The sequence below is a fragment of the Solanum lycopersicum genome, chromosome 5, assembly GCF_036512215.1.
Source record: "Solanum lycopersicum chromosome 5, SLM_r2.1".
Classification (NCBI taxonomy): domain Eukaryota; kingdom Viridiplantae; phylum Streptophyta; class Magnoliopsida; order Solanales; family Solanaceae; genus Solanum; species Solanum lycopersicum.
The window spans coordinates 45448845-45476072 of record NC_090804.1 but is presented as its reverse complement, the minus strand read 5'-3'; the positions used below and the strand labels follow the sequence as shown (position 1 = coordinate 45476072).

Below are 27228 nucleotides of genomic sequence, written 5' to 3'. Positions count from 1 at the left end.
TAGAAGGATGTTCTTATATGATTATATGCTTATATGCTTATAAATGTAAAAGAATGTATATGTTGATCTTACATGTTAATGATACTATGTAATGTTGATTTTACTTATGAACATGTGGTTGGTCTCTATTGTTAAAGTATGATGATGTTTACTCTTAATAATATAGTATGTGAAGTGGGCATTGCTTGTGGCTCTTGTTGGGTTTACTTGGTTGAGTGAGGTTATGGGGCCTTGCTTAGTCATTGCACTAGTGGACTTAATGAGGGTTCATGTGTAATGGTCTTGCTTCGGTGATGATGTTATGAACTCTTATACATGCTTGTTGATATTATGACTTGATGATAGAGTTGTCTTGATTATGTGCTTAATTATATTGAGATGCATGTTGACTTGACTAGACTTAGTAGTGTTATTATTGTGATGTACATGGTCTTGACTTAATGAAGATGTACTATTGACCTATATTGGTTATTGAATGTGCATAATGCTTTTCAAAGTAAATTAGCATGCTTTAATGAAATGTTCGTTTTTAGCATGACTTCTATGTTGGAGGTGCATATGGTCCTATACTTAGTACAAGTGATGTGCTAACCCCGTTACTTCCTTTTCCCCCAACATTTTAGGTTCCGGTCGCTGAATTTTTCATGATGACTCTTGAAGAAGACTTGGATTCTCATTCTCCAAGTTGGGTAGGTCATAACCACTTCGAGGAAAATGTCACTTTCTAGCACTTGATGTTGATTAGTCTTAGAGGAACTTTGTTGGTTCTCTTTCATTTGAGTACTATAATTGTATAGCCTATATGTGACTTTATTTGTATTGATGTATGAGGGTTATGCCCAATTGTTATACTCTTGTGTAGATGGTTATGATATGAGACATCCATTTTATGCCCAATTGTTATACTCTTGTGTAGATGGTTATGATATGAGACATCCGTTTTAAGACATCCATTTTAAGAACATGTTATGTGCGCGCGCACGCGTGCGTGTATGTATGTGTGCCATAAAAGTAGAAGACTATGTATTCTTCTTAAACGAAGGGTCTATGTATACTCGATATGAATATAATAATATATTATGTGTAAGCGAGGGGTCTAAGTAAACCTCATGAAGTAGTGTAGACAAAAAGTTTATAAATTTTATGCGTTTTTAACCTATGAATGTTATGACGAATGTAATGACGAATGCTAAGAGGCTAGTCTTAGTCCTCTTTGAGGATGACGAAGTCGGTTGCGTCTAGGGGGTACTTCCTGGATGTGATAAACTTGGTATCAAATCATGAGGTTTAATATCCCTAGAAATGATGTCTCATTAAACCATGTTTAGGTAGATTTTTATTCATAATTGTGAAGCGCACCACACTTATGAATGAGAGACTATTTGATGCTTAGAAACTCTCATCTTCTTGTATTCCTATATCGTGCCTCTAGAGTATTATTATGTGCTTTCACCTAAACCTTGTGTCATGGTTATAGGTATGAATACTCGTAGAGAAGTTGCTAGAAGAGCCAAAGAATAAATGGATAATATGGGAGCTCATGACAACCAAGTGCCTTCACTTGAAGAAGTTACTATGGTTGATCAAGTTCCGGTTGTTCCTCCACTGATGACCGATGGAGAGATAAGGGCGGCTTTTCTCACATTAACTCAATCCATGACCTCTCAAGCTAATGTCGTTACTTCACAAGTCCAATCCATGACGGCCCAAATGTATAGGGAGTTTGGACCTCGAGTGCCTCAAAATGCTAAAATATGGCCTCTCATTTGAGAAACTTTACTAGAATGAATCCACCTATATTCTTCGGGTCGAGGTCGGATGGGGACCCTCAAGACTTCCTCAATGAGGTCTATAAGATTCTTTATGCTATGGGTGTGACCTCAATTGAGAAGGTCGAGTTGGCGGCCTATCGACTCAAAGATGTGCCCAAACTTGGTACGTGCAATGGAGAGATAATAGGGCACTAAGGGGTGGTCCGGTGACTTGGGAGATCTTTAAGAAGGCTTTTCTTGATTGGTTCTTTCCTAGAGAGATGAGGGAATCTAAGATAGAAGAATTCATCAACCTTCGTCAAGGAGGTATTCATGTACTTGAATACTCTTTCAAGTTTACTAAGTTGTCCAAGTATGCTCCATCCTTGATTTCAAACCCAAGGGATGAGATGAGTCGTTTTCTTGTGGGGGTGTCTGATGACTTAGTGGAAAAATGTCGTTCGGATGTGCTTCATGATAATATGAATATATCTCGCATCATGGTTCATGCTCAACAAGTGGAATAAACTAGGTTAAGGAGAAAAAGTAGGGAGGCCAAGAAGGCAAGGTCTTTTGAAGGTGGTTCCTCTAAGGGTAGGTTTGACATTCAAGACAAACCTAGGTTAAATAAGAGGTTTTCTAATAAAGTTCCTTCAAAATTTCACAAGGCTCATGATGACAGAGTGTCTAATCCTAAGTCTCAAAAGGGAAGAGATACTAGCTCACCAAGCAAGAAGCCAACTTGTGAAAAGTGTTCCAAGAAACATTATGGTGATTTCCTTGTTGGGACAGACAATTACTTTGGGTATGTCAAGAGTGGGAACAGGGTTAAGGATTGTTCAAAAAGGTGCAATACAAATGAAGTGGGCAATCTCAAGCTAGTGGTTCTAATATGTATGCTCCAAAGAATAATCGCTTTTATGCACTTCGCTCAAGAGGTGAACAAGAGAGTTCTCCCGATGTGGTAACCGGTATGTTACAAGTCTTCTCTATTTATGTTGATGCTTTAATTGATCCGAGTGCTACATTATATTTTCTTACTCCCTTGGTATCTAGTAAGTTTAATATTTTGCCTGATATCCTAAATGAACCTTTCATGGTAACTACCCCGGCAGGTGAGTCGGTGGTTGTAAAGAGGGTATATAGACATTGTCCTATAATGTTGTCCAATAGAGTTACTCATGTTGAACTAGTAGAACTTGATATGTTCGATTTTGATGTCATCTTGGGGATGGATTGGTTGCATGATTGTTTAGATTTCATTGATTGTCGAACAAAAATTATCAAGTTCAATTTTCCAAATGAAACCGTCCTAGAGTGGAAGGAGGGGAAATTCTATCCCTAGAGGTCGTATTATCTCATGTCTTAAGGCTTGTAAAATGATCTCAAAAGGGTGTTTATATCATATTGTAAGAGTCAAAGATTTAGACTCCAAAAATCCTCCTATTGAGTTAGTCCCCGTAGTAAGAGTGCTGTAGGAGGTCTTTCCTAATGATCTTCCTGCAAACCCTCTCGAACGGGAAATTGATTTTTGTATTGACTTACTACCGGATACCAACACCATTTTAATTTTTCTTTATCGGATGGCTCCTGCCGAATTGAAAGAGTTGAAGGCTTAACTCAAAGACTAACTAGACAAAGGCCTCATTAGACATAGTATTTCTCCATGGGGTGCACTGGTGTTATTTGTGAAAAGAAAAGGATGGATCCCTTAGAATGTGCATTGATTATCGCCAACTCAATAAAGTCACTATTAATAACAAGTATCCTCTCCCTCGGATTGACGACTTGTTTGATCAACTCCAAGGGGAAAGATAATTTTCTGAAATTGACTTGATATCGGGGTATCACCAACTTAGGGTGAGAGGTGAGGATATATCAATAACGGCATTCCAGACTAGATATGGCCACTATGAGTTCTTAGTAATGTCCTTTGGTCTCACTAATGCCCCGGCGGCGTGTATGGATCTCATGAATAGGGTGTTTTAAAGTTACCTAGATTCATTTGTCATTGTCTTTATTGACGAAATCTTGGTATATTCGAAAAATGAGGGTGAACACATGGACCATTTAAGGGTGGTGTTGCAAGTACTTAAGGAGAACCAACTATTTGACAAGTATAACAAATGTGAGTTTTGGTTGAGGTAAGTGACATTTCTTGGTCATATGATCTCTTGTGAGGGGGTTGAGGTTGATCCAAGAAAAATGAAGACGGTCAAGAATTGGTCTAGACCATTGACTCCAACTGACATTAGGATCTTTATTGGTCTAGGAGGATACTACAGGAGGTTTTTGGATGGTTTTACGTCATTTAAATCTCCTTTGACTACTTTGAACTAAAAGAATATGAGATTTGAGTGGTCAGAAGCATGTGAAATAAGCTTCTAAATCTTGAAAGAGAGTATTACCTCCGCTCCGGTTTTGACTTTACTAGAGGGTACCAAGGGCTTTGTGGTATATTGTGATGCATCACGAGTGGGCTTTGGGTGTGTGCTTATGCAACATGGGAAAGTAGTAGCTTATGCTTGTACACAACTTAAGGTGCATAAGAATAATTATCTAAATCATGATATTTTAGAGGCCATGGTATTTGCCTTGAAAATATGGAGGCATTATTTGTATGGTATTCATGTTGTTTTGTATACCGACCACAAGAGTCTTCGATATGTGTTTACACAAAAGGAGTAAATCTCCGACAAAGAAGGTGGTTGGAATTATTGAAGGATTATGACATGAGTGTTCTTTACCACCCCAGCAAGGCTAATGTGGTTGTGGATTCTCTAAGTCGTATGACAATAGGTAGTGTGTCTCATGTAGAAGAATCCAAGAAAGACCGAGTGAAAGATATTCATGGTTTGGCTAGATTGGGTGTTAATCTCCAAATGGTGGTTTTATGATCCATCATAACTCTGAATCGTCTTTAGTGGGTGAGTTAAAGTCTAAACAACAAATTGATCAACCATTGATGGAGTTGAAAGAGTTGGTTCTTGGTAAGCTTAATGAGTCATTCTCCTTAGAGGGATAGTGTCTTGATGTATCAAGGAAGGTTGTGTGTTCCCAATGTTGATGACTTGAGAAACCAGATTCTTAAGGAAGCTCATGGGTCCCGTTATTCCATTCATACGGGCTCTACAAAGATGTATTATGACCTTAGAGAACTGTTTTTGTGGGAAGGCTTAAAACAGGACATAAAGAAATTTGTTGCAAAATGTCCAAATTGCCAACAAGTGAAAGCCGAACACCAAAAGTCAGGTGGTTTACTCCAAGAAATCCAACTTCTAACTTTGAAGTGGAAAGATATTAATATGAACTTCTTGGTAGGTTTTGCCTCGTACACAAAATCAACATGAATCCATATGGGTGGTTGTGGATAGGTTGACCAAATCAGCTCATTTTATTCCCGTCTAGTCCACATACTCAGCGGAGGATTATGCAAGGATCTTCATAGATGAGATTATTTGTTGCCATGGTATTCCATTATCCACCATATGGATACGGGTGCACAATTCACATCTAGGTTTTGGAGGTCGTTTTAAAAAAAGGTTGGGTACCAAGGTAAAACTAAGCACCGCTTTTACTCCCCAAACGGATGGTCAAGCGGATGTACTATTCAAATTGTTGAGGATATGCTTAGATCTTGTGTTATTGACTTCAAGGGATATTGAGATAGGCACTTGCCTTTGGTTGAGTTCTCTTATAATAATAGTTACCATTCATCTATGTCTATGGCTCCTTTTGAGGCCTTGTATGGTAGGAGATATAGGTCTCCAATTGGATGGTTTGAAGTGGGTGAGTCTAAACTCTTGGGTCCCGAATCGATTTGTAAGACTTTAGAGAAAGTTCATATGATAAGGAACTGATTGAAAGCAGCCTATAGTCGGCAAAAGTCTTATGCCGGCCATAGGAGTAGAGACTTAGAGTTTGAAGAAGGTGATAAGGTATACCTACAAATTTCACCTATGAAAGAGGTGGTGAGATTTGGCAAGAAAGGGAAGTTGAGAACTCGTTATGTGGGTCACTATGAAATTTTGCAAAAGGCTGGCAAGGTTGAATACGAGTTGAGATTACCTAGTGAATTGGCTTCGGTTCATCTAGTGTTCCATGTCTCCATGCTTTAGAAGTGTATCTGTGATCCCCGAGTCCATTCTTTCTATTAAGGTTCTAGGTGGCAAGAGAACCTCTCCTATGAGGAGGTTCCGATTCAAATCCTTAATAGACAAGTAAAGAATTTAAAGAACAAGGAGGTGGCTTCCGTAAAGGTGTTATGGAAGAACCACCTAGCTGAGGGTGAAACATTGGAGGCCGAGGACGACATGAAATCCTGCTACCCTTATCTATTTGATAACTAAGGTTAGTTGTTCCTATTTATAGTGAAAATAATGATTTATTTGAAGTTGCCTTGATTTTTGGAAAAATATTGGAATATATGTTTTGTTACAATAAGTTACGATGATTTATGCCTATAGAAGTGAAAGTTTTCAAAAAAAAATTCTCTTTTACTTGATTTGAACTTATGTGGTGTATTTTGGTACGTTGTGCCTTCATGATTTGTATTGAGCATGATGATATGTGTTTAAGAAACCTTTGGCATAAGTGAATACATATGTAGTCAATGTTGAACTCTTATGAGTTGAAAATGATGTTTGAGTTGCATTTTGAAAAAGTTCATGTGGTTATTTTGATTTGAATTGTAACTCATGTTTGAATATTTTGTTGTTGGTTGGGTTACTAGTCTTAAGTCTATTCCTTCTTTTTAAAAGAATTTGGTGTCATTTGAGGACGAAATGTTCCTAAGAGGGGGATAATGTAATACTCCGAAAATCTAAAGCCTAGTCTAGAGCTTAATATGAGAGTCTAAGAGTTGTAACATTGTTTTAAGGTCAAATATAATGTACATAAGTCATTTAGGAAGTTTAGAATCAAAACATCAAGAAACGCCCATGGTGTCAGGAGACTAGTGCATAAAGAGCTAGTGTTCCTTAGCCTATTTGACAAGGTTTTAGGAGTTGGAATTTGATGAAATTTGGTGATAAAGTGTCTAACACATATTAGACTTTATTTAGTGTCGAAACGTCAAGGTACAACTCCCCAAGTACCAACAAAAGGATCCTTGAGGGGGACCCTTGCTTTGTGGCTAAGAGTTATCTTGAGACAGTAGCCATCGATGGTTGAAGGCTACGAGGCGTGGCCTGATCGACAAGGCTTCGATGGACACCATTGACGTCACTTAGATGTTTTACCAAAAGGTCATTTTGTCTAGTCTCTGAACAAAACGACGGAGTGCAGGATAGTGGGTAAACAGATCTCGTCGACTGACCTACAAAGCCCGTAAGTCGGGGTCTCATAGGTTAGGTCACTATTTTGCTGCCACGTTTTAGGTTAGTAAAATTAATTAATTAGGTGGTTAGTTAATTATTTTGGGGCTAAGGGAGGTATAGTTAAGTTAGTTAATGACCTATATAAAGACCCAATCCTAATTAAATTAATCTAACTCTCATAATTCCCAAAACGCAATTGCTCTTCCTTCTCTTTCTTTCTCTCTCCCAAAGAAACTCCATAGAAAACCAAGCAAAGGAGGGTTCTATGGCAGCAATAAGACTAATTTCTCCATAAATCTTCATCAATTAGAAAGGTATGGGATCCGCATACCTTTGGGATTCCTTTCCTCAAAGGGTTTTTTCAAAATTGGTTTCAAAGAGATGAGTTTTATGTGGGTTTTCTTCTATTACAAATTTCAATCTTCTAAATAGATTTGTTTATAATTTCTTCAGATTATAACGAAAAGAGTATGATGTATTTTAATTCAATTATGCTAGGGTTGTGAAGTAGATCATGAATTTGACCTAAATCCCTAACACTAGGCTATGAACTAGTGATGAATTATTATGTAGTGATTCAATCGACTTCATTTTTTTGTTAATTACTATTGTGGGGTGATATTTTAACCATTGTTGGGTTAAATTGGGTGGTTCATGGTAATACTATGATGATGTCTTGTTAAGGCGAATGGGGTAAGTCTTGTGATCTAAATTTGTACTTCGATTATGATTTGTTGTGGGTTGTGAAGTAGATCATGAATTTGACCTAAATCCCTAACACTAGGCTATGAACTAGTGATGAATTATTATGTAGTGATTCAATCGAATTCATTATTTTGTTAATTACTATTGTGGGATGATATTTTACCCATTGTTGGGTTAAATTGGGTGGTTCATGGTAAGACTATGATGATGTCTTGTGAAGGCGAATGGGGTAAGTCTTGTGATCTAAATTTGTACTTCGATTATGATTTTTTGTGTTTAGTGATGAGGTTATATTGAAGTATACCTTATGATAAGATTTATTAGGGTTGGTATGATTTTGGATTGAAATGTATTGATTATGTGATTGTGAGAATATGCTTAAGATGTAATAGCACAAGGTTGGTGATGAAGTACCTATATGCCTTACTATGATATTACGATGTTAATGTGCTAATATCACATATGAGGGATGCAATGAGAGGTGTTCTCATGAAATTCCTATTGAGATATGATTATGAATATATAAGGGCTAGACCCTATGACCTAAAATAAGTTATGATTGTTAATGAAAGACACTTCAAAAGAGACTCTAGCTTAGCACCGAGTGAACTAGTAGTGAGGAGTATCTATTCCCACATAGGGAAGGTAGGTTCACTATTGTACTTAAGAGATTGGAGACTATAATGTATGTAGCATAAAGAGGGTCCCAACTACATCTCTTAGTCCTTGAACTATGTTGCCCCAATAGAAATACTAGCTAGTGGATCGACATAGATGATATGTTCATATTTTCGTACTACCTTGACAAGTAGTCCACCTTATTTCGATATAGGGTTCCATGACACCGGATTCTACTTTGGCTTATTTGGTCTATTTTTATTAAGGCAAGATGTTCCAGAATGTAAAATGAAGTAATATAGTGGACTCTAACTAGGCTGACTTGAGGGGTTTTACTTCGTCTAGGTAAGGGCATGGGACTCTACCTATATATTGCACTATTTAGCCTTGAAGGAAGTCTTAGAAGGATGTTCTTATATGATTATATTGCTTATAAATGTAAAGGATATGTATATGTTAATCTTACATGTTAATGACACTATGTAATGTTGGTTTCACTTATTAACATGTGGTTTGTCTCTATTGTTAAAGTATGATGATGTTTACTCTTAATGATATAGTATGTGAAGAGGGCATTGCTTGTGGTTCTTGTTTGGTTTACTTGGTTGATTGAGGTTATGGGGTCTTGCTTAGTCATTACACTAATGGACTTAATGAGCGTTCATGAGTAATAGTCTTGCTTCAGTGATGATGTTATGAACTGTTATACATGTTTGTTGATATTATAACTTGATAATAGATTTGTCTTGATTACGTGCTTAATTATGTTAAAATGCATGTTGACTTGACTAGACTTACTATTGTTAGTCTTGTGATGTACATGGTCTTGACATAATAATGAAGATGTACTATTGACTTATATTGGTTCTTGAGTGTGCATAATGCTTTTCAAAGTAAATTAGCATGCTTTAATGAAATGTCCCTCTTTAGCATGATTTCTATGTTAGAGGTGCATATGGTTCTATACTTAGTACAAGTGATGTGCGAACCCCGTTTCTCCCTTTTTCTCCAACATTTTAGGTTCCGGTCATTGAAGGGTTCGTGACGACTCTTGAAGAAGACTTAGATTCTCATTCTCCAAGTTGGGTAGGTCCTAAAAACTTCGAGGACAATGCCACTTTCAAGCGATGGATGTTGATTAGTCTCAAAGGCACTTTGTTCATTCTCTTTCATTTCAGTACGATGATTGTATAGCCTATACGTGGCTTTATTTGTATTGATGTATGGGGGTTATGCCCAATTGTTATACTTTGTGTAGATGGTATTGATATGAGACATCCGTTTTAAGACTTTGTTATGAGTATATACATACATATATGTGTGTGTGTGTGTGTGCCATAAAAGTAGAAGACTATCTATTTTTCTTACACGAAGGGTAAATATATACTCGATATGAATATATTATGTGTAAGCGAAAGGTCTAATTTAACCTCATGAAGTAGTGTAGATGAAAAGTTCAAAATTTTCCGCGTTTTTAACCTATGAATGTTATGACAAATGCTAAGAGTCTAGTCTTAGTCCTCTTCGAGGACGACGATGCCGGTTGCGTCTAGGGGGTACTTCTCGGATGTGACAAAATGTCTCAACAGCTAAGGCTACTTTTCAAGCTATTTATCTTAGGAGTATTTTTGAAGACATTGGTTAAAAAAAAGAGGGATATTGTTTTATATTGCGATAACAAATCATCGATTGTTGTTGCCAAGAATCCATTCAACCATGAAAAATAGCATATTCCGTCGGTATCATTTTATCCCAGAAGCACAAGAGAAAGACAAAATTCAGTTGTGTTATTGCCAAGCAGGAGAATAACTTGTTGACATCTTCACCAAAGCACTTCCGAGAGAAAAGTTTTACTATCTTCAAGAACGCATTGGAGTTTTCAAGCAAATGCATTAAGGTGCATTCACACATTTGATGTTTAGTCTTCCAATATTGTTTCTTAGTTTTTCAAAAAGTCTTTTAGAATTTTGTAATACATGTATCTAGTAAATTATAATACATGTATCTAGTTATTTGTTCAGGACTTTTGATTTTATATTTTGAATAATATAAATAGAGATGCTAAGACTTTGATTTTATATTTTGAATAATATAAATAGAGATGTAGTTGATGATTGTAATTATCTCAAGTGTTGTAAGTAGCTTATATAAAACTTGAACATTCTCTAAAGAAAATATTCTCCTTTAATATTTTGTATAAGACCGAGTTGTTTCAATTGTACTTAGTGCCTAAGTTTCTGAGTAAAAGGAACAAATTGTGGTTCAATTTCAAAAGGCAGATGCTCTTCCTGAACCAGAGGATATGCCTTGAATAAAACAAGAAAAATATCAGTCAATTTGGAAGGTTGTTGAAAGATATTTACCCTCCAAGTTTCTTATCCCACCAAGCTTCTTGTCTAAAAATCAAGCTATAGCAATGGCATCCACTTTATCTTCTTTACAAACCATTAATTCTTCAATAACCAACTTCCCTTGTGTTCCAATAATAAAGAAACCAAAGTTGCATATTTCCTTGACAAAAACGTCGATTTCTTCTGTTAGAGTAGTGTGTTGTAGCAGTAGTAGTAGTAGTGCAACGACGTACAATGAGGATGAAGAAATGGATAAGATTAGAAGGCTACAAAATGGATCGGATGTTCGTGGTGTGGCCTTGCAAGGTGAGAAAGGTAGAAGTGTAGATCTTACACCACCTGCTGTTGAGACAATAGCAGAAAGCTTTGGTGAATGGGTGATTAAACGGCTGAACAATAAGGAGAAAGTTGTTATGGTTTCTCTTGGAAAAGACCCTCGAATTTCGGGCAATACATTGAGTGTTGCTGTATTTTCTGGCCTTTCTAGGGCTGGTTGCATGGTCTTTGACATGGGACTTGCAACAACACCAGCATGCTTCATGAGCACTATTCTTCCTCCATGTCAATATGATGCCTCAATAATGGTATGAATTTTATATGATTTACTTTCATTTTTAGTCAGTCTAAAAAAAGTGGCATATTTCTATATTGAGTAACTTATCTTGAAAATATCAAATAGATTTCTATCATTCATTTTAAATAACAAGTTATAAAAGTTTTACTTTTTTTAAACTCCGTATCAAGTTAAATTATATCACATAATGCGATTGAGAGAGTATATATCATTTATGTTTCTCTCTATTGTACTTTTAACGGATTGATTCAACATCCTATGACTTGACATATTTTAATTCAACTCTACGTGGAAGAAGTACTCTCATTGTTTATTTTTACTTCATGCCCACAATGGACATTGCATTCCCTTTTTTTAAAAAAAGAAGGAAGTGCTTAGTTTTCCATGTTAAATGGACTTAAGAAATGACATTTTAATTTCAACTCACATTTTTAAGATTACAAAATTAAAAAATACTTTTTTACTTGATGCAGATGACTGCTTCTCACTTACCCTACACTCGAAATGGTCTTAAATTCTTCACAAGAAAAGGCGGTTTAACATCCGTGGAAGTGGAGGAAATATGCTCAGATGCGGCTCGTAAATATGCAAACAGGTTCGCAAAAGTGTCAACGACACTATCGACGCGTCCAACTAAGGTAGATTTCATGAGCAATTATGCGAAGCATCTACGAGATATTATAAAGGAAAGAGTGAACCATCCTAACCATTATGAGACTCCCCTCAAAGGATTTCAGGTTCTTCTCTATTTTACTTATTATATGTTTTGTTTTATTGCATGTCCCTCACACAAATCTTATCTAACTTCCTGAGGACAATAGTGACCATAAAACTTAAATCATATCTTCTTCTTTTTTTTTTTGGACTTTCTAACTCTTTCACCTTCTTTTTATTGTTGTCCAGTCCACTATAACATTAAAATTTAGTCATGGGTTGCTATTTTGCTTCATTACTAAAATTGACATTTACACAACTCTACGGACATCAATTTAATATAAAAATATTTTTCTTTCAACATGAAAAATTATGTATCGAGATCTTAAAATTTGGTATATATATGATTACTTTTCTTAGAATTGGCTCGGAAAAAACAGTCTTTTGTTCTTGATCTCAAAGACAAAAATAAAATAAAAAATTATATATATGAATTTAACGCTAATATGTTGCTATCACTCGTAACTAAAAGAAAAAAAATTTAATAGTTCATCGTTAATTGGTTGCTAATATGTTGCTATCACGGCGTAAAAATGAATTTTTCTAAATTTGAAAAATTGACGGGCGTGGCCTGGGGGCTGAGTAAGGGTAGAGGTAGGGGTGTACAAAATCGAATCGAAATTCAACTCAAATCGTAAATTGAGTAAAAAAAAAATTGACTATTGATTTGGTTTGACTTAGTTTGGTATCGAAAAAAATATCCGACTATATTTGGGTTGGATTGGTTTTAACTAGAAAAAATCAACTCGACATTGTATATGTTATTTTAAAATTTACTTAATTATATAAAAATATTTACTTTGATATAAGTAAATTATATAAAAATATTTACTTTGATATAATTTTAAAATATTTCTTATACTATTTCATAGTTTTATCTTTTAACATATTTTTTCAAATTTTAAATTTAGAATTCGGATTGGTCCAATAAAGACCATAGTTCATAAATGTTGATAATTATAATAATACTTAAATCAAAATCAAATTAATACTAATGCAAAAAGAAAATTAATTCAACACTAAGAATGACAATAATGTTGAATATTTGATCTTTCGTTTTACGTTGGTTCAGATTATTAAAAATATAATATAATTTTAATTTTCCTTAAATATTTAGTAATATAACTACTTAGTATACATATTTTAGCATGATTTGGTACTTTTAAATTATGATCATTTCCATTATGACTTTACAATATTTATTTTATATGATGATTTCATTATTATTTTTAAATGAATATTTTTGTTTCATCAATACTCATCTCATATTTTGTGTTATTTTTTTTAGAAAAATCTTAGATAATTGTATTTTAGGTGGACTAAAGAAATATTTAAAGTACAAGTTAATTATATGTTTGTATGCAAACTTTACCGAAAAATCAAAAATATGGAAAAAAAAATCAAGGTTTGTTATTTGGTTTGATTTATAATTTTAAAAATTCAACACAATGGTTTGGTTTGATATTTGAAAATTTTGAACCAACCCGAGGTTGAAAAATCCAAAAAAACTCAAATTTTATTAGTTTGCTTTGGTTTTTAAATTTATAATTTTATACAAATGATTTGATTTAATATTTGAAAAAATCCGAACCAACCTCGTCATAAACACCCCTAGGTAGAGGATGGTGTAATATAAAATTTGGTCAGGGTATGGGATAGGGTAAAAAATAAAATTTTAAAAATTTGAAATATTTTTTCAAAATAATTTTTTTTATGGGGGGGGGGGGGGGGGGGGGGAGTAAGGGCAGTAAGGGTTGAGGGAAAAAAACTTAAAATTTGAAATAAAATATTATTTTATTGTTTGGGGAGGGGGTTTGGTTTGCGGGTTGGGGTAAAAGAAATTGAAATTAAAAAAATAATAAAATTTATAAAATGAAATTGGATGAGGTGTGTTGGACATGGGTAGGGTAAGAAAAAGAATTTTGTAATTTAAAGATGGAGTAGAGTTTTGAAAAATATTTTTCTTTATTTATGAAAGAAAATTTTTTTAAAATTTGAGAAAAATGAATTGATTTGAATATCTCCCAAAATATTTTTTTCAATCAAACATGGAAAAATTTAAAAACATTTTTTTAAAAAAAATTCCATAATCTTTTGTTAAAGACACAATAAGCTTTAGAGTAGCCCAAAAGTACTTCTCCATTACTCTTTGACATCAATTTTTTCTAGAGATTTCTTTTCATTATTGTGAATAAAGTATTTACATCCAAAGAAAATAAGATGACTTTAAGGGTGTGTTTGGTATGGAGGAAAATGTTTTCCATGGAAAATGTTTTCCTAGAAAATATTTTCCTGGAAAACAAGTAGATTTTGGACTTATTTTCTCATGTGTGGTTGGTGCGTAGAAAATATTTTCTGGAAATGATTTTTAGTGTTTGATTATGAATGAAAAATGTTTTTGAGAGACAACTTTTATTTTTACTAGAGTAAAAAATAATTTATGACATTGAAAATATTTTTCAAAATCAAAATTATTATTTTTTTGGGTGGGGGTGGGTGGAGTGAAAAAATAAAAATTTGAAGTTGATAGTATTTTTAAAAAATAAAATTAATTTTTTTGGGGATTGGGGTGGGTGGGGGCTGGTAGGGGGCTGGCCGGGAAGGGGGGAGGTGTAGGAGTTTAAAAATAAAAAATTGAAGTTGAAAATATTTTTAAAAAACAAAATTAATTTTTTGGGGAGGGTTGGGGTTGTGGGGGGGGGGGGGGGGGGGCTGGCCGGTGGGGCTAGGGTCAAGGATCAGGTGAAAAAATAAAATTTTGAAATTAAAAATATTTATTTAAATTGATGTTTTTCCCAAAAAAAAAAAGTAATTTGAAATTGGAGGAGAGTTATGGAAAATGTTTTCCTTAGTTTTTGAAGGGAAGTCATTTTCCTTAATTTTGAGGAAAATGAGTTGATTTGGAAAATATTTTCCAAAACTTTTGTCCCAACCAAACATGAGAAAATTGGAAAACATTTTCCAGAAAATGTTTTCCTTCATACCAAACACACTCTAAAAGTACCTTCGTATGTGGTTGCAACTTCACCTGACTACTACTAGGTCCAGCTAGACCGTAAGGAACTAAAAATGGCTTGTATTAATTTGGGGCCCCAATATCAAAATTTGGAAAGAATTTTTTTGGTAGAAAAGATAATAGTGTTATTTTTGGAAAAAGGATCAAAAATATTTTTAAACTATTCGAAATAGTTTATATATACTCTTAACTTTATTTCAGCTTAAAATTATCCTTCCCGTCATACTATTGGATCAAAAGTACTCTTCTTATAACGGAAATTGTTAAATGCCACGTGGATATCATATGGATGCCACATTGAATGCCAATATGATTCCACTGCCACGTAGACTAAATAAAAAGGGTCAAAAATACCCTTAAATTATTCAAAATAGCTCATATTTATCCTTAATCTATATTTCGGCTTAAAACTATCCTTCACGTCAAACTATTGGATCAACAGTACCCTTCTTTTCATTATTTCAGAAATGATATATTCATCCATTTTTTCATACTTTTCTTCGTGGCTGGGTTTCAAAGTGGATATTCATGCTTGTAGGTTAGTAAATATTTTTTCTTATTTTATTATGTTTACGATTCAAAGTATGATAATTAGGAATTCACAATTTTTCCCTAATTTTGCAGCTAAGGCTTTGTAGCTTTATTGGGGGCTGAGTTTAAAAGTGGATATTCATGGTTGTAGGTTAGTAAATAGTTTTTCTTATTTTATTACAATACGATTTCAAAGTATGATAGTTAAAATTTCACAACTTTCCCCTCATTTTGCGGCCAAGGTTTCATAACTTTTTTCGGAGTTGAGTTTAAAGTGTATTTTCGTGATTGTAAACATAATAAAATAAGAAAAAAGTTTACTAATCAAACCACGAATATCCACTTTGAAATCCAGCGACGAAGAAAACTGTGAAACCGTAGTCGCGAAATGAGGGAGAAGGGGTGAAATAGTTTCTGAAAAATGAGTAATTAAGATTTAGGGATTTTGCCAATGTGACATATGTGGAATTTAACAACTTCCGTTAATAAGAAGGTCACTATTTCTCCAATAGTTTGATGGGAAGGGTAGTTTTGAGCCGAAATATAGTTCAAGAGTATATATGAGCTATTTCGAATAGTTTAAGGGTACTTTTTACCTTTTCCTTTTAGTCTATGTGGCAGTGGAAATCTATTGGGGTGTCATGTGGCATCCACGTGGAATTTTAACTATTTTTGTTAATTAGAAGGGCATTTTTGACCCAATAGTTTGACGGAAAGGATAGTTTTGAGCCAAAATATAGTTTAAGGGTATATATGAGCTATTTCAGATAGTTTAAGGGTATTTAACCATTTTTCAATTTTTTTATCTCTTAATGTGGAAATTGTTGTGATGATTGAAATAGATTTTAGGTAATTGTAATATCCTTTCTTATCTGGTTATTTTATGGGCATGCATGTTAGGTTGTGGAGCCTGATTAATATTTGATGTATTGTCATATATTAATGTTCACACAGTTCAACCTCCACGGTAAGGTTGCCGGGGGGTTATGGGGGGCGGAAGCCCCCCATCCGAAGGGGGTGTTCGGGGCAGCGCCCCGACCTAAATTTTAGGCTATACTATTTATTCTCTGTAACAAAAAATACTCTGAATTATTAATATATACCCCAGCACCGTGGAAGTTAACCTACGGGGTGTTACCACGAAATATTGATTTCTCTCTTTGTCTTTCTAGATCTCTCATCTCTCTCTAGAAAGTTGTTATGTTCTTCATTCATCAAGTGTGTGTGTGGATTCGATCCTAATAAGGCGGTGTTATGATGTCTCACATTGATAGAAGGACGAGAATTTGGTGTCTTTATATGGACTTGGACAAACCTCCTCTTATGAGCTAGCTTAAACGATTGAATCATTATTTGCGGTTAGTGAAAATGTTTATTTATGTGATGGAAGGTTGAAAAATGCAGATAATTGTAAATGCTGGAAATGGATCAGGAGGGTTCTTTACATGGGATGTGTTAGACAAGCTTGGTGCAGACACATTTGGATCTCTCCACCTAAATCCAGATGGAATGTTCCCTAACCATATACCTAATCCAGAGGACAAAATAGCCATGTCCTTAACAAGAGCAGCTGTGCTTGAAAACAATGCTGATCTAGGTATTGTTTTTGATACAGACGTTGATCGTAGTGGTGTAGTAGATAGTGAAGGAAATCCTATCAATGGTGATAGGCTCATTGCACTAATGTCTGCAATTGTTCTCAAGGAACATCCTGGTACAACTATTGTCACTGATGCTCGTACTAGTATGGCCTTAACTAAATTTATTACAAATAAAGGAGGCCAACATTGCTTGTATCGAGTTGGTTATAGGAATGTCATTGACAAAGGTGTCAATCTTAACAAGGATGGTGTTGAAACACATCTCATGATGGAAACTAGTGGCCATGGTGCTTTGAAAGAAAATCACTTTCTTGATGATGGTAATATATAATTAACTACTTTCTAATTTTCAATTATTTAAAGTAGGGACAAAGGACAAATATACAGATATCCTCAGCCATACTTTTGTGACATTGGTGTCTTGCCGTCAAAAAATTAGAACATATATACCCTTCACTCTAACGGAAGACTAAATAGGGACACGTAGTGCAATCTTATCCATGGATCAGCGTGGATAAAATTATGACATGTGTAAGTTCGTTAGTATAAAAGATATATATGCTCTAGTTTTTGAACGATAGAGACACCAATATTCCAAAAATATGGCGGAAAGTATCTGTGTAACATTAATGATGGTTCCTTTTTTATTTCTAGGTGCTTACATGGTTGTGAAAATTATCATTGAAATGGTAAGAATGAAGCTTGAAGGATCAAAAGAAGGCATTGGTAGTCTCATAAAAGATCTTGAAGAGCCATTAGAGTCCGCGGAACTTAGAATGGTTGTCCTTTCTGAGCCTAGATATGCTAAGGCTAAAGCATTTGAAGCCATTGAAGCATTCAGAACCTATATTGAGGTATAATTTTTATTAGTTTGTGAAAGTATGTGAACGTTTTCATATCACATACTTCCTCTGTTTCTATTTAATTATATGACTTATTTTCCTCTTTGGTCAGTTATTAAAAGAATGACAAATTTCTATATAAGTAATAATTTAACTATAGAATATTTATTTTACCCTTAATGAAATGATGTACCATCACACAAATTTTTATCATTCATTTTACACCACAAATTTTATAAGTTATACTTTTTTTTTTAAACTTCATGTCAAGTCAAACTACCTCACATAAAATGGGACGGAAGGAGTAATTGATTGGGAAAGAATTTCTATATAACTTTCTTTCTTTCATCACAGAATTTTTAACCAAACTAAGCCATTATATAAAAAAATTTACCAAAGTAATACATTTTTCTAAAATTTTACAAAACTAGTATAAACGTATTTCACGGTAATGTTTTAGGGTATATTTTTTTTTAAAAAAAACTAACAGCATTAGGTTGATATACTAGAATGTAAGTAACGTTGTACTCCTAAAACGTTATTTTCAGTAACGTTTTACTCCTAAAACGTTACTGTGAGTAACGTATATCAATCTGACGCCATCAATTTTTTTTAAAAAAAATATATCCTAAAACGTTACCGTGGAATACGTTTATACTAGTTTTGTAAAATTTTAGAAAAACATATTATTTTGGTGAATGACTTTATATAATAGCTTAGTTTGGTTAAAACCTCTTCTATCACATATTAAAAAACTTTAAAATTGTCTAACTCACTTGTTGACGTGTGTAACCTCACTCATCTAAAAAAATAAAGTTTAAATTGTTAGAGACTATATTTTTATTTAGTTGTTATATTTGATTGTTCAATTGATAACGGACGAGAATGAGATTTGACTCAGGTCTTTTGTATGCGCTTTCATATGATGCATGTTAAAGTATATCTCATCTAAAAGTTGTTATATGGAGCGTGCATACTTTTATTTACTATATTAAGAAAATGTGTGTTCACCTTTTAGCAAGGAAGTTTACCAGGATGGGATCTTGATGCTTGTGGAGATTGTTGGGTAAGTGATGGATGTCTTGTTGACACTAATGATGATCCAACTGCAATTGATGCTTATATGTATAGGTAATAATAATTAATCTCATAAATTATAAGACAAAAATTTACAATATACTTTAAAAGTATTGGACATTTTCTTATCTACCTTTAACTTATATTCAGGGCCAAAGTTTCATCTCAAGAAAATGGAGAACATGGATGGATTCACCTTAGACAAAGTATCCACAATCCAAATATTGCTGTTAATATGCAATCCACAGTTCCTGGTGGATGCCAAAACATGGCAAAAGTTCTAAGAGACCGGTACGATTCTTTTGTGCTCTCTTATTTTCTTTTGTTGGATCCTATCGCTACTTCTTTAATAGTAAATCCGTTTTATCTTAGGAGATTTAATTTATAACTTCGGATACTTGAGGTGATTAAATTTTTTTAAGGATTCGTAGTGGGTTCGTGGACTCGAATAGTTCTTTGTGTTTTCTTTTCATCTTTTATTAATTTTTGTTTGATAATCTAACTAACATCTTTTTGGTTTATGGTTTATAGTTTAACTGTCTGAATGATCACATATTTCTTATGTTTAATTAGGTTTCTCTTGCCTAGTGGAATGGACAAAATACTTGATGTCACTCAAATTGATAAGTATGCTAAAAGTGGAGATCTAAGCCAAGATGCTTAAAACATCCATGCTTCAAAAGCTATAATAATGTGTGTCAATAATGTTCAATGCACTCTATTCAATGGGCCAAAAAAAAAACAAGAATAGAAGAAGAAGAAGAAGAAAAAGAATGTGAAAGTATTCTTCCTTAATGGACTTGGATATTCATATACCTTTTTCACTATTGCATCTTATACTCAGTGGTGGATCTAGAATTTAAAGGTCGTGGACGCTTCATTTTTTACATTGAATTGTTACCATTCACATAGTACAAGTTTGAGAATTATTTGAATGCATCATGAAAAATATTTGTGACCAAACTATGTTTAATATTACCATCAGAAAAGAAGACCTCTAGTCACAATTACAATTGTACTCCATGAATTTTTGTAGAGTCCGGAGCCTAAAGGGTATAAAATGTTAATAAAAATTCCAAAATGATATATGAATATTTATTTTGACCAAAAGGGCAAAATCGCTGGAAGGGCAGCGACTTTGCTTGCCGAAAAAAGTAAAATCGCTGCCTTGACAGTGATTTCTAAATTTTTTTTAAAAAATAATTTTTTAATAAATCGCTCCCCAAGGAGCGATTTTCTTAATTTTTTATTTGAAATTAAAAAAAAATAAAAAAATAGGAGCAAATCGCTGTAAGTGAAGCGATTTGTCTCCAATTTTCTTTTATATTTTTCTAAATCAATTTTTTAGAAAAATTGTAATTGCTACTTATTTTTAAAAATTATTAAAAAAAAATTATTTTGGAATAAGTAGTAGAAGAAAAATTTAAAATTAAAATTTCTTTAAAAAAATTAAATTTTAATTTTAAAAATTGTAAAAAAAAATTAAAAAAATTGATTGGACAAAATTAAAAAAAAATTTGGAGATAAACTAAGAGCAAATCGTTGCAAGGGCAGCGATTTGTCTCCAAATTTTTATTTTTTTTTCCCAATCAATTTTTTTAACTTTTTTTATACAATTTTTAAAATTAAATTTTAAATTTTTTTAAAGAAATTTTAATTTTAAATTTTTCTACTACTTATTCCAAAATAATTTTTTTTATAATAATTTTTTTAAAATAATTTTTTAAAACAAGTAGCAATTATAATTTTTCTAAAAGATTGATTTAAAAGAATATAAAAGAAAATTGGAGACAAATCGCTGCGCTTGCAGCGATTTGCTCCTATTTTTTTTTAATTTTTTTTAATTTCAAATAAAAAATTAAGAAAATCGCTCCTTAGGGAGCGATTTATTTTTTTAAAAATATTTTAGAAATCGCTGCCAAGGCAGCGATTTTACTTTTTCCGGTAAGCAAAGTCGCTGCCCTTCCAGCGATTTTGCCCTTTTGGTTAAAATAAATATTCATATACTGCTTTAGAATTTTTATTAACATTTTATACCCTTTAGGCTCCGGACTCAATTTTTGTATGTTGAAAAGGAAATGTGCAATAACAACATCACTTGAGCTTGTGAATATCTTACGTTTAACATAGACAAATTAAACAGCATTATGAAATGTATATAATTTATTTGTTAGGTAGTTTATCCATGATAAAATTTGTGATTCATTGAAGAGATGTGGAGCATAGTTCAAATAATTAGAGCGCGCAAGTATGAATCTTTGTATCAAACTTTTGGACAAAAATTAAACATTATACTTGGTGATTTTTTCATTTTTTTAAATAATATTAATCACAATATTATTGCTTACTGTTGTGAATATCTTACACAACATTATTGTCACGATCCGAAATCGAGCCATGATTTCGTCAATCATAAACTCTCAGTACGCAAGCCAAAACCCAACAACGAGCAATAAAATTGAATAATCTAAAATAAAACTATGCGGAAGTAAAATATACAAGAAATGGTTTTTTAGTATAGATATATATATCAAGAAGCTTAAAGCTTCAAAACAATGGCAGTCACAAACAACAAGAACTAAGGCTGCAATAGTGAAGATGATTTTGTAAAATGTAAAAGCTTGGATTGATCTTATGTGTTAGTAGAGTATATATAGATTACATAGAAGCATCTAGATGATTAAAGAATGTAACCAACTATACACATTGAAAACATGTGATAACTAACTTTCTAACTAACTCTCTAACTAACTTTCATAACTAATTAAACTAACTATTTGTACAATGCAATGTTAATATTCAATACCCCCCTCAAGTTGGAGGTGAAGACAACACTGCCAACTTGTCAAGAATAGAAGAATGTTTGATTCCTGTTAAAGCCTTCGTCAAAATGTCAGCCAACTGATCTTGTGTGGAAATGTGATGTAATGAGATAAGTCCTTGTTGTAGAACATGTCTCACAAAATAACAATCTACCTCAATGTGCTTGGTTTTGTCGTGAAAAACAGGATTCTTGGCTATGTGTAAGGAAGATTGGCTGTCACAAAAAACTGAGATAGGCTTTGGATAAGGAACATCCAATTCAGTAAGCAATCGACTAAGCCAAACTAATTCACCAACCACTTTCCTGAGTGATCTGTATTCAGCCTCTGCTGATGATAGTGAGATGGTTTCTTGCTTCTTTGATTTCCAGCTAATTGGACTTCCACCAAGTAAAACAATGAATCCACTCACAGATTTTCTGGAATCTGGACATGAAGCCCAATCTGAATCACAGTAGCCTTTTAGAGAAAAATCTGCATCTTTGGACAAAAATAAACCCAATGTAGGATCAGTTTTCAAATATCTCAGAAGGTGAAAAGCAGCTTGTAAGTGTGGCTCTCCAGGATCCTGCATGAACTGGCTTAAGTGTTGTACACTAAAAGCAATATCCAACCTTGTTTTTGTAAGGAAGTTAAGTTTTCCAACTAACTTTCTATAGTAAGTACTGTCACTTAGAATTGAACCCTCCTTAGCTCTTAGTTTTGTATTTGGATCAAGAGGGGAAGATAAGGAAGTCATATTTAGACAATCATACTCCTTTAACAAATCAAGTACAAATTTTCTCTGTGAGACAATGATTCCCTAAGCTGTGTGAAGCACCTCCATCCCCAAGAAATAATGAAGTAATCCCAAATCCTTGATTTTGAACTTGTTGTGTAGATAAACTTTCAGGTCTGCTATCTCATCAACATCAGTTCCTGTAAGGACTATATCATCAACATACACAACCACATAAACTGCTGATTTTAATGTCTTCTTGTAGAATAGAGAATAATCATACATGGAGTGAGTATATCCCCTAGAACATAAAGCTTCAGTGAGCTTAGCATACCATTGTCTGCTGGCCTGCTTGAGTCCATAAAGGGACTTGTTTAATTTGCACACCAAATTAGGGGATTGGACTGCAAGTCCAGGTGGCACTTCCATGTATACTTCCTCATGTAAATCACCATGAAGGAAGGCATTATTTATGTCCAATTGATACATAGTCCAACCTTGTTTTACTGCTGTGATCAACAATGCCCTGACTGTGGTCATCTTCACTACAGGGGAGAAAGTCTCAATATAATCAATGCCTGCTTGTTGTGTGTAACCTTTGACCACAAGTATTGCCTTGAGTCTTTCTATTGTACCATATGCTTTGTGTTTTACCTTGTATACCCACCTGCAGCCTATAGCTTTCTTTCCAAGAGGAAGTGGAACTAAATACCAAGTGTGATTTAAGTGTAGTGCATCAAACTCTTGTGTCATGGCAGCCTGCCATGCAGGAACAATGACAGCTTCTTCATATGAAGTTGGTTCCCTGTCAATGCAAATATTTCTAACAATATCTTGACTAGCAGGAATTAGAGCACTATGAGCCAGGTGGTGGTGATTAGAGAAAAGAACCTGAAGAGAAGGGGTGGTGTTTGAAGTTTGAGAAACAGGTGGCTTAAGTAAAGGTATAGAGTGAACATAGTCATTCATATGTTTTGGAAGTTTGTAACATCTTGTGGATCTTCTAGGTTGGTTAATAAGTAATGGTGCAGGAGATATAGAAGGGGAAGGTACAGTGAGGTTAGGTGACAAGTCACAAGCAACATTAGGACCATTTGAGCTATTTAGAGTGTCTTGTGTGTCATCCTTATTAAAATCATCTAAAATATCAATGAAATGAGGTGATTGCAATAATTAAAAAGGTGAACCAGTTGTATTTGAAAGAGAATCACCAAAAGGAAAAACATTTTCATGAAAAACAACATCTCTGGACACATGTATCTTGCCTGTAGACATATTTAGAACTTTGTATCCTTTTGTCTCATGAGGATATCCAATGAATATGTGAGGAGTAGTTCTTGGCTCAAACTTAGCTCTATGAGGTATAGGGACAGTAGGGTAACAAAGGCATCCAAAACTTCTCATGTGTGAGTAAAGAGGTTTTCTGAAATATAGAACTTCATATGGACATTTTTGGTTCAGAACAGTGTATGGGAGCCTATTTATTATATAAGTTGCACAAAGAATGCATTCTCCCCAGTATTTGACAGGTAGTTTGGATTGAAATAGCAAGGCTCTAGCAGTCTCAAGAAGATGTTTGTGTTTTCTTTCTACCACACCATTTTGTTGGGGTGTATAAGGACAAGTTTTCTGATGAACTATACCTTTTGTTTTGAAAAAATTTGTAGCTTCTGTATTGACAAATTCCAAACCATTATCTGTTATGATTTTCTTAACAGTAACTTCAAATTGATTTTCTATCATGGTAATAAAGCTTTTGAGAGTTTGTAAAGCATTACTTTTAGTACTTAATAATTGAGTCCAAGTAGCTCTACTAAAATCATCTACAATGGTCATGAAGTACTTAAAATGGTTATATGTTGGTGTACTGTAAGGCCCCCACAGATCAACATAAAGTAGTTCAAAAGTGTGTGATGTTAGGGTGGTTCTTGGTTTAAAAGGGAGTCTTTCCTGTCTTGCCATAGGACAAATGGAACACATAAAAGGCTGTTTGGCTGAGAATTTTACAGGAATAGAGGAAATATTTCTCATTTTGACAAAAGGTACATGTCCCAATCTGTTATGCCACACAATATCTACATGATTTTTAGCACATGGTTGAGTGTTGGAAATACAAGACTTTGGACAGGAGACATAATTTGATGCATCAGATGTTGAACATGAATATTTCTTATTGAGAATAGGGAGAGTACATTGCTTATCATCTAGAGAATGAATGTACTGTCTTTTGTTATAGGCATTACAAGAATTACATGAAAGCATATTGCATTTTGAAACGTTGTAGGAACTCTTCAAACAACTTGGACACAGGAAATAGAGACCCTCTTCTGCACTACCAATCACCAAAGGCCTCTTCATTGAAGGGGCCTGCATGAAACAAAAATTTTTGGTGAAACTGATAGTGTATTCTGAGTGTGAAGTCAAAGTATGAATAGAAATCAAGTTATATTTAAAAGATGACATATACAAAACTTTGTCTAAATTGATCATGGGTCCTAGTGCTACACTACCAACCTGTGTCACCTTAACTTTGTATCCATTAGGTAAGGCAACTAACAAGGCATATGGTAAAAGGGTGATGTTATGTAGTAGAGATATATTGAAGGTCATGTGGCTTGAGGCTCCTGAGTCCAGTATCCATAAGTCAGACTTGTTTTTGAAACATTTACATGACAGTTTTTCAAATTCAATAGAAGAAGTGCAAACTATGATACCTGCAAAGTCAGTTGATGGTCCACTAGCAAGGTTTGAATTTGTATTAGATCCTTCATTCTCATTTTTCTTGTGGAACTGCTGAAGTATGCCTTGAACATGACCATATTGGTCTTTGGTAAGACTCACATTATACATTTCTTCATCTGTTCTTTTCCCAGGAGCAAAGTCTGGTGTGCAACTTGCATTTGCTACAACACTGTTCCCAGATTCCCTGTTGCTCCTTTGGTTTCCTTTGAGAAAATTGTTAGGCCTTGGAATCGAATTGTTTCTCTGATTTGTATTTGAACCAGCTGGATATCCATGAAGTTGATAACACCTCTCAGCAAAATGACCAGTCCTGTTGCAGTGAGTGCAAAATCTGTCCTTGTATTGAAGCTGAGAATGACCATGTGAGTTATTAGGAGCATAATTTGTTTTGTAGGATGAAGGAGGCCTGATATTTCCAGTTGATGAAGAAGGCCTGATGTTTCCAGCATACAAAGCAGTAGATTCTGCATTAAAAAGGCCAGAAGGTTTAATTTCCCTTTGGTGTTCATCTTGAACTAGTAGAGAAAAGGCATGAGCCATAGTAGGCAGTGGATTCATCATAAGTATACTTCCACGAATAACTGTGTACATCTCATTCAATCCCATGAGAAATTGGATTAACCTTCTATCTTGTTCTGCTTTGTGAGTAAGTGCCTTTGCTCCACAAATGCAGCTGCAAGTGCACTGGGCTTTGGCATTTAAGGTACTTATCTCCTCCCATAGCTTTTTCAGCTTGGTGTAGTAACCTGTAATGTCAAGAGATCCCTGCGACAAGTCATTAATTTCTCGTTGGATCTGGTATAACTTCGCACCATTTATTTGCTCATACCGATCCTCCAATTCCTTCCATAATTCTGCAGAATCCTGAACATACTCAACACTATCAGCAATTTCTTTAGACAGTGAATTCAGAATCCAAGAAGTAACAATGTTATCGCATCTCTCCCATTGTCTGTATGATGGATCATTTGATCGAGGACGTGGGCAGTCTCCATTAACAAAGCCCAACTTGTTCTTCACTGAAAGTGTTCTTAGAACACTACGCCTCCATGAACAAAAACCTACTCCAGTAAATTGAACTGGTACAAGCATTGCTCCGGGATTATCAGATGGATATATATAGTAGGGATGATTGGAATCGATTGTGCTACTAGTAGGACCTCCAGATTGTCCAGAACTTGCAGTAGTATCCGCCATGGATGAACAGAATCAAAATCCAGAAAACAGAGAAGAAGAAGAAGGAAAAAGTTGCAAGAAGCAACTGCAGATCAGGCCACAATTAAAAACCAGAAACGAAGAAGAAGAAGAAGATTACAAGATGTAATCGTACACAGAGTGTCTCAGATCGAGCAAAGCTCTGATACCATATCAAGAAGCTTAAAGCTTCGAAACAATGGCAGTCACAAACAACAAGAACTAAGGCTGCAATAGTGAAGATGATTTTGTAAAATGTAAAAGCTTGGATTGATCTTATGTGTTAGTAGAGTATATATAGATTACATAGAAGCATCTAGATGATTAAAGAATATAACCAACTATACACATTGAAAACATGTGATAACTAACTTTCTAACTAACTCTCTGACTAACTTTCATAACTAATTAAACTAACTATTTGTACAATGCAATGTTAATATTCAATAATATACATAAAGGTGCAAAATATACAAATGTGGCCTAAAAGTGACCAAGAAAGACAAACTATACACAAGAACCAACACAGACATAGTGTCACCGCTACAAGATCATCTAAGTATCAAAAGGACTATATACAATAGTTCTTTCTAAAAAAATAAATACAAAATGCATAAATAATACCAAAAAGAAAAAGAAACAATAAATCTCAAG

The 27228-nt window shown here is 34.1% G+C and overlaps 2 protein-coding genes across 2 annotated transcripts; one reads left to right on the top strand and one right to left on the bottom strand.

The window, feature by feature from the left end:
* Positions 1–10473: 10473 nt before the first annotated feature.
* Positions 10474–20061, top strand: LOC101267404 (uncharacterized). Its single transcript, XM_004239282.5, has 7 exons — positions 10474–11327; positions 11791–12054; positions 16983–17499; positions 17834–18033; positions 19040–19152; positions 19249–19389; positions 19672–20061. The coding sequence occupies exons 1-7, from the start codon at positions 10809–10811 to the stop codon at positions 19760–19762; spliced, it is 1845 nt and encodes a 614-aa protein (XP_004239330.2). The 5' UTR covers positions 10474–10808; the 3' UTR covers positions 19763–20061.
* A 2661-nt stretch (positions 20062–22722) lies between these two features.
* Positions 22723–26577, bottom strand: LOC138348836 (uncharacterized). Its single transcript, XM_069298419.1, has 4 exons — positions 25353–26577; positions 25153–25262; positions 24891–25005; positions 22723–23777 (listed from the first exon to the last, which is right to left on the bottom strand). Exons 1-4 carry the CDS (start codon positions 26575–26577, stop codon positions 22723–22725), a joined length of 2505 nt encoding a protein of 834 aa, XP_069154520.1.
* Positions 26578–27228: the final 651 nt, after the last annotated feature.

Excerpts from the sequence above, each read along its gene's own strand:
- LOC101267404 (XM_004239282.5), top strand. The coding sequence starts at position 10,809 with ATGGCATCCACTTTATCTTCTTTACAAACCATTAATTCTTCAATAACC. Across the intron at positions 17,500-17,833 it reads AAATCACTTTCTTGATGATG|GTGCTTACATGGTTGTGAAA; the intron begins GTAATATATAAT and ends TTTTATTTCTAG. Across the intron at positions 18,034-19,039 it reads CATTCAGAACCTATATTGAG|CAAGGAAGTTTACCAGGATG; the intron begins GTATAATTTTTA and ends TTCACCTTTTAG.
- LOC138348836 (XM_069298419.1), bottom strand. The coding sequence starts at position 26,577 with ATGGCGGATACTACTGCAAGTTCTGGACAATCTGGAGGTCCTACTAGT. Across the intron at positions 25,263-25,352 it reads ACCATCAACTGACTTTGCAG|GAGCCTCAAGCCACATGACC; the intron begins GTATCATAGTTT and ends TACTGGACTCAG. Across the intron at positions 25,006-25,152 it reads ACAAAGTTAAGGTGACACAG|GCCCCTTCAATGAAGAGGCC; the intron begins GTTGGTAGTGTA and ends TGTTTCATGCAG.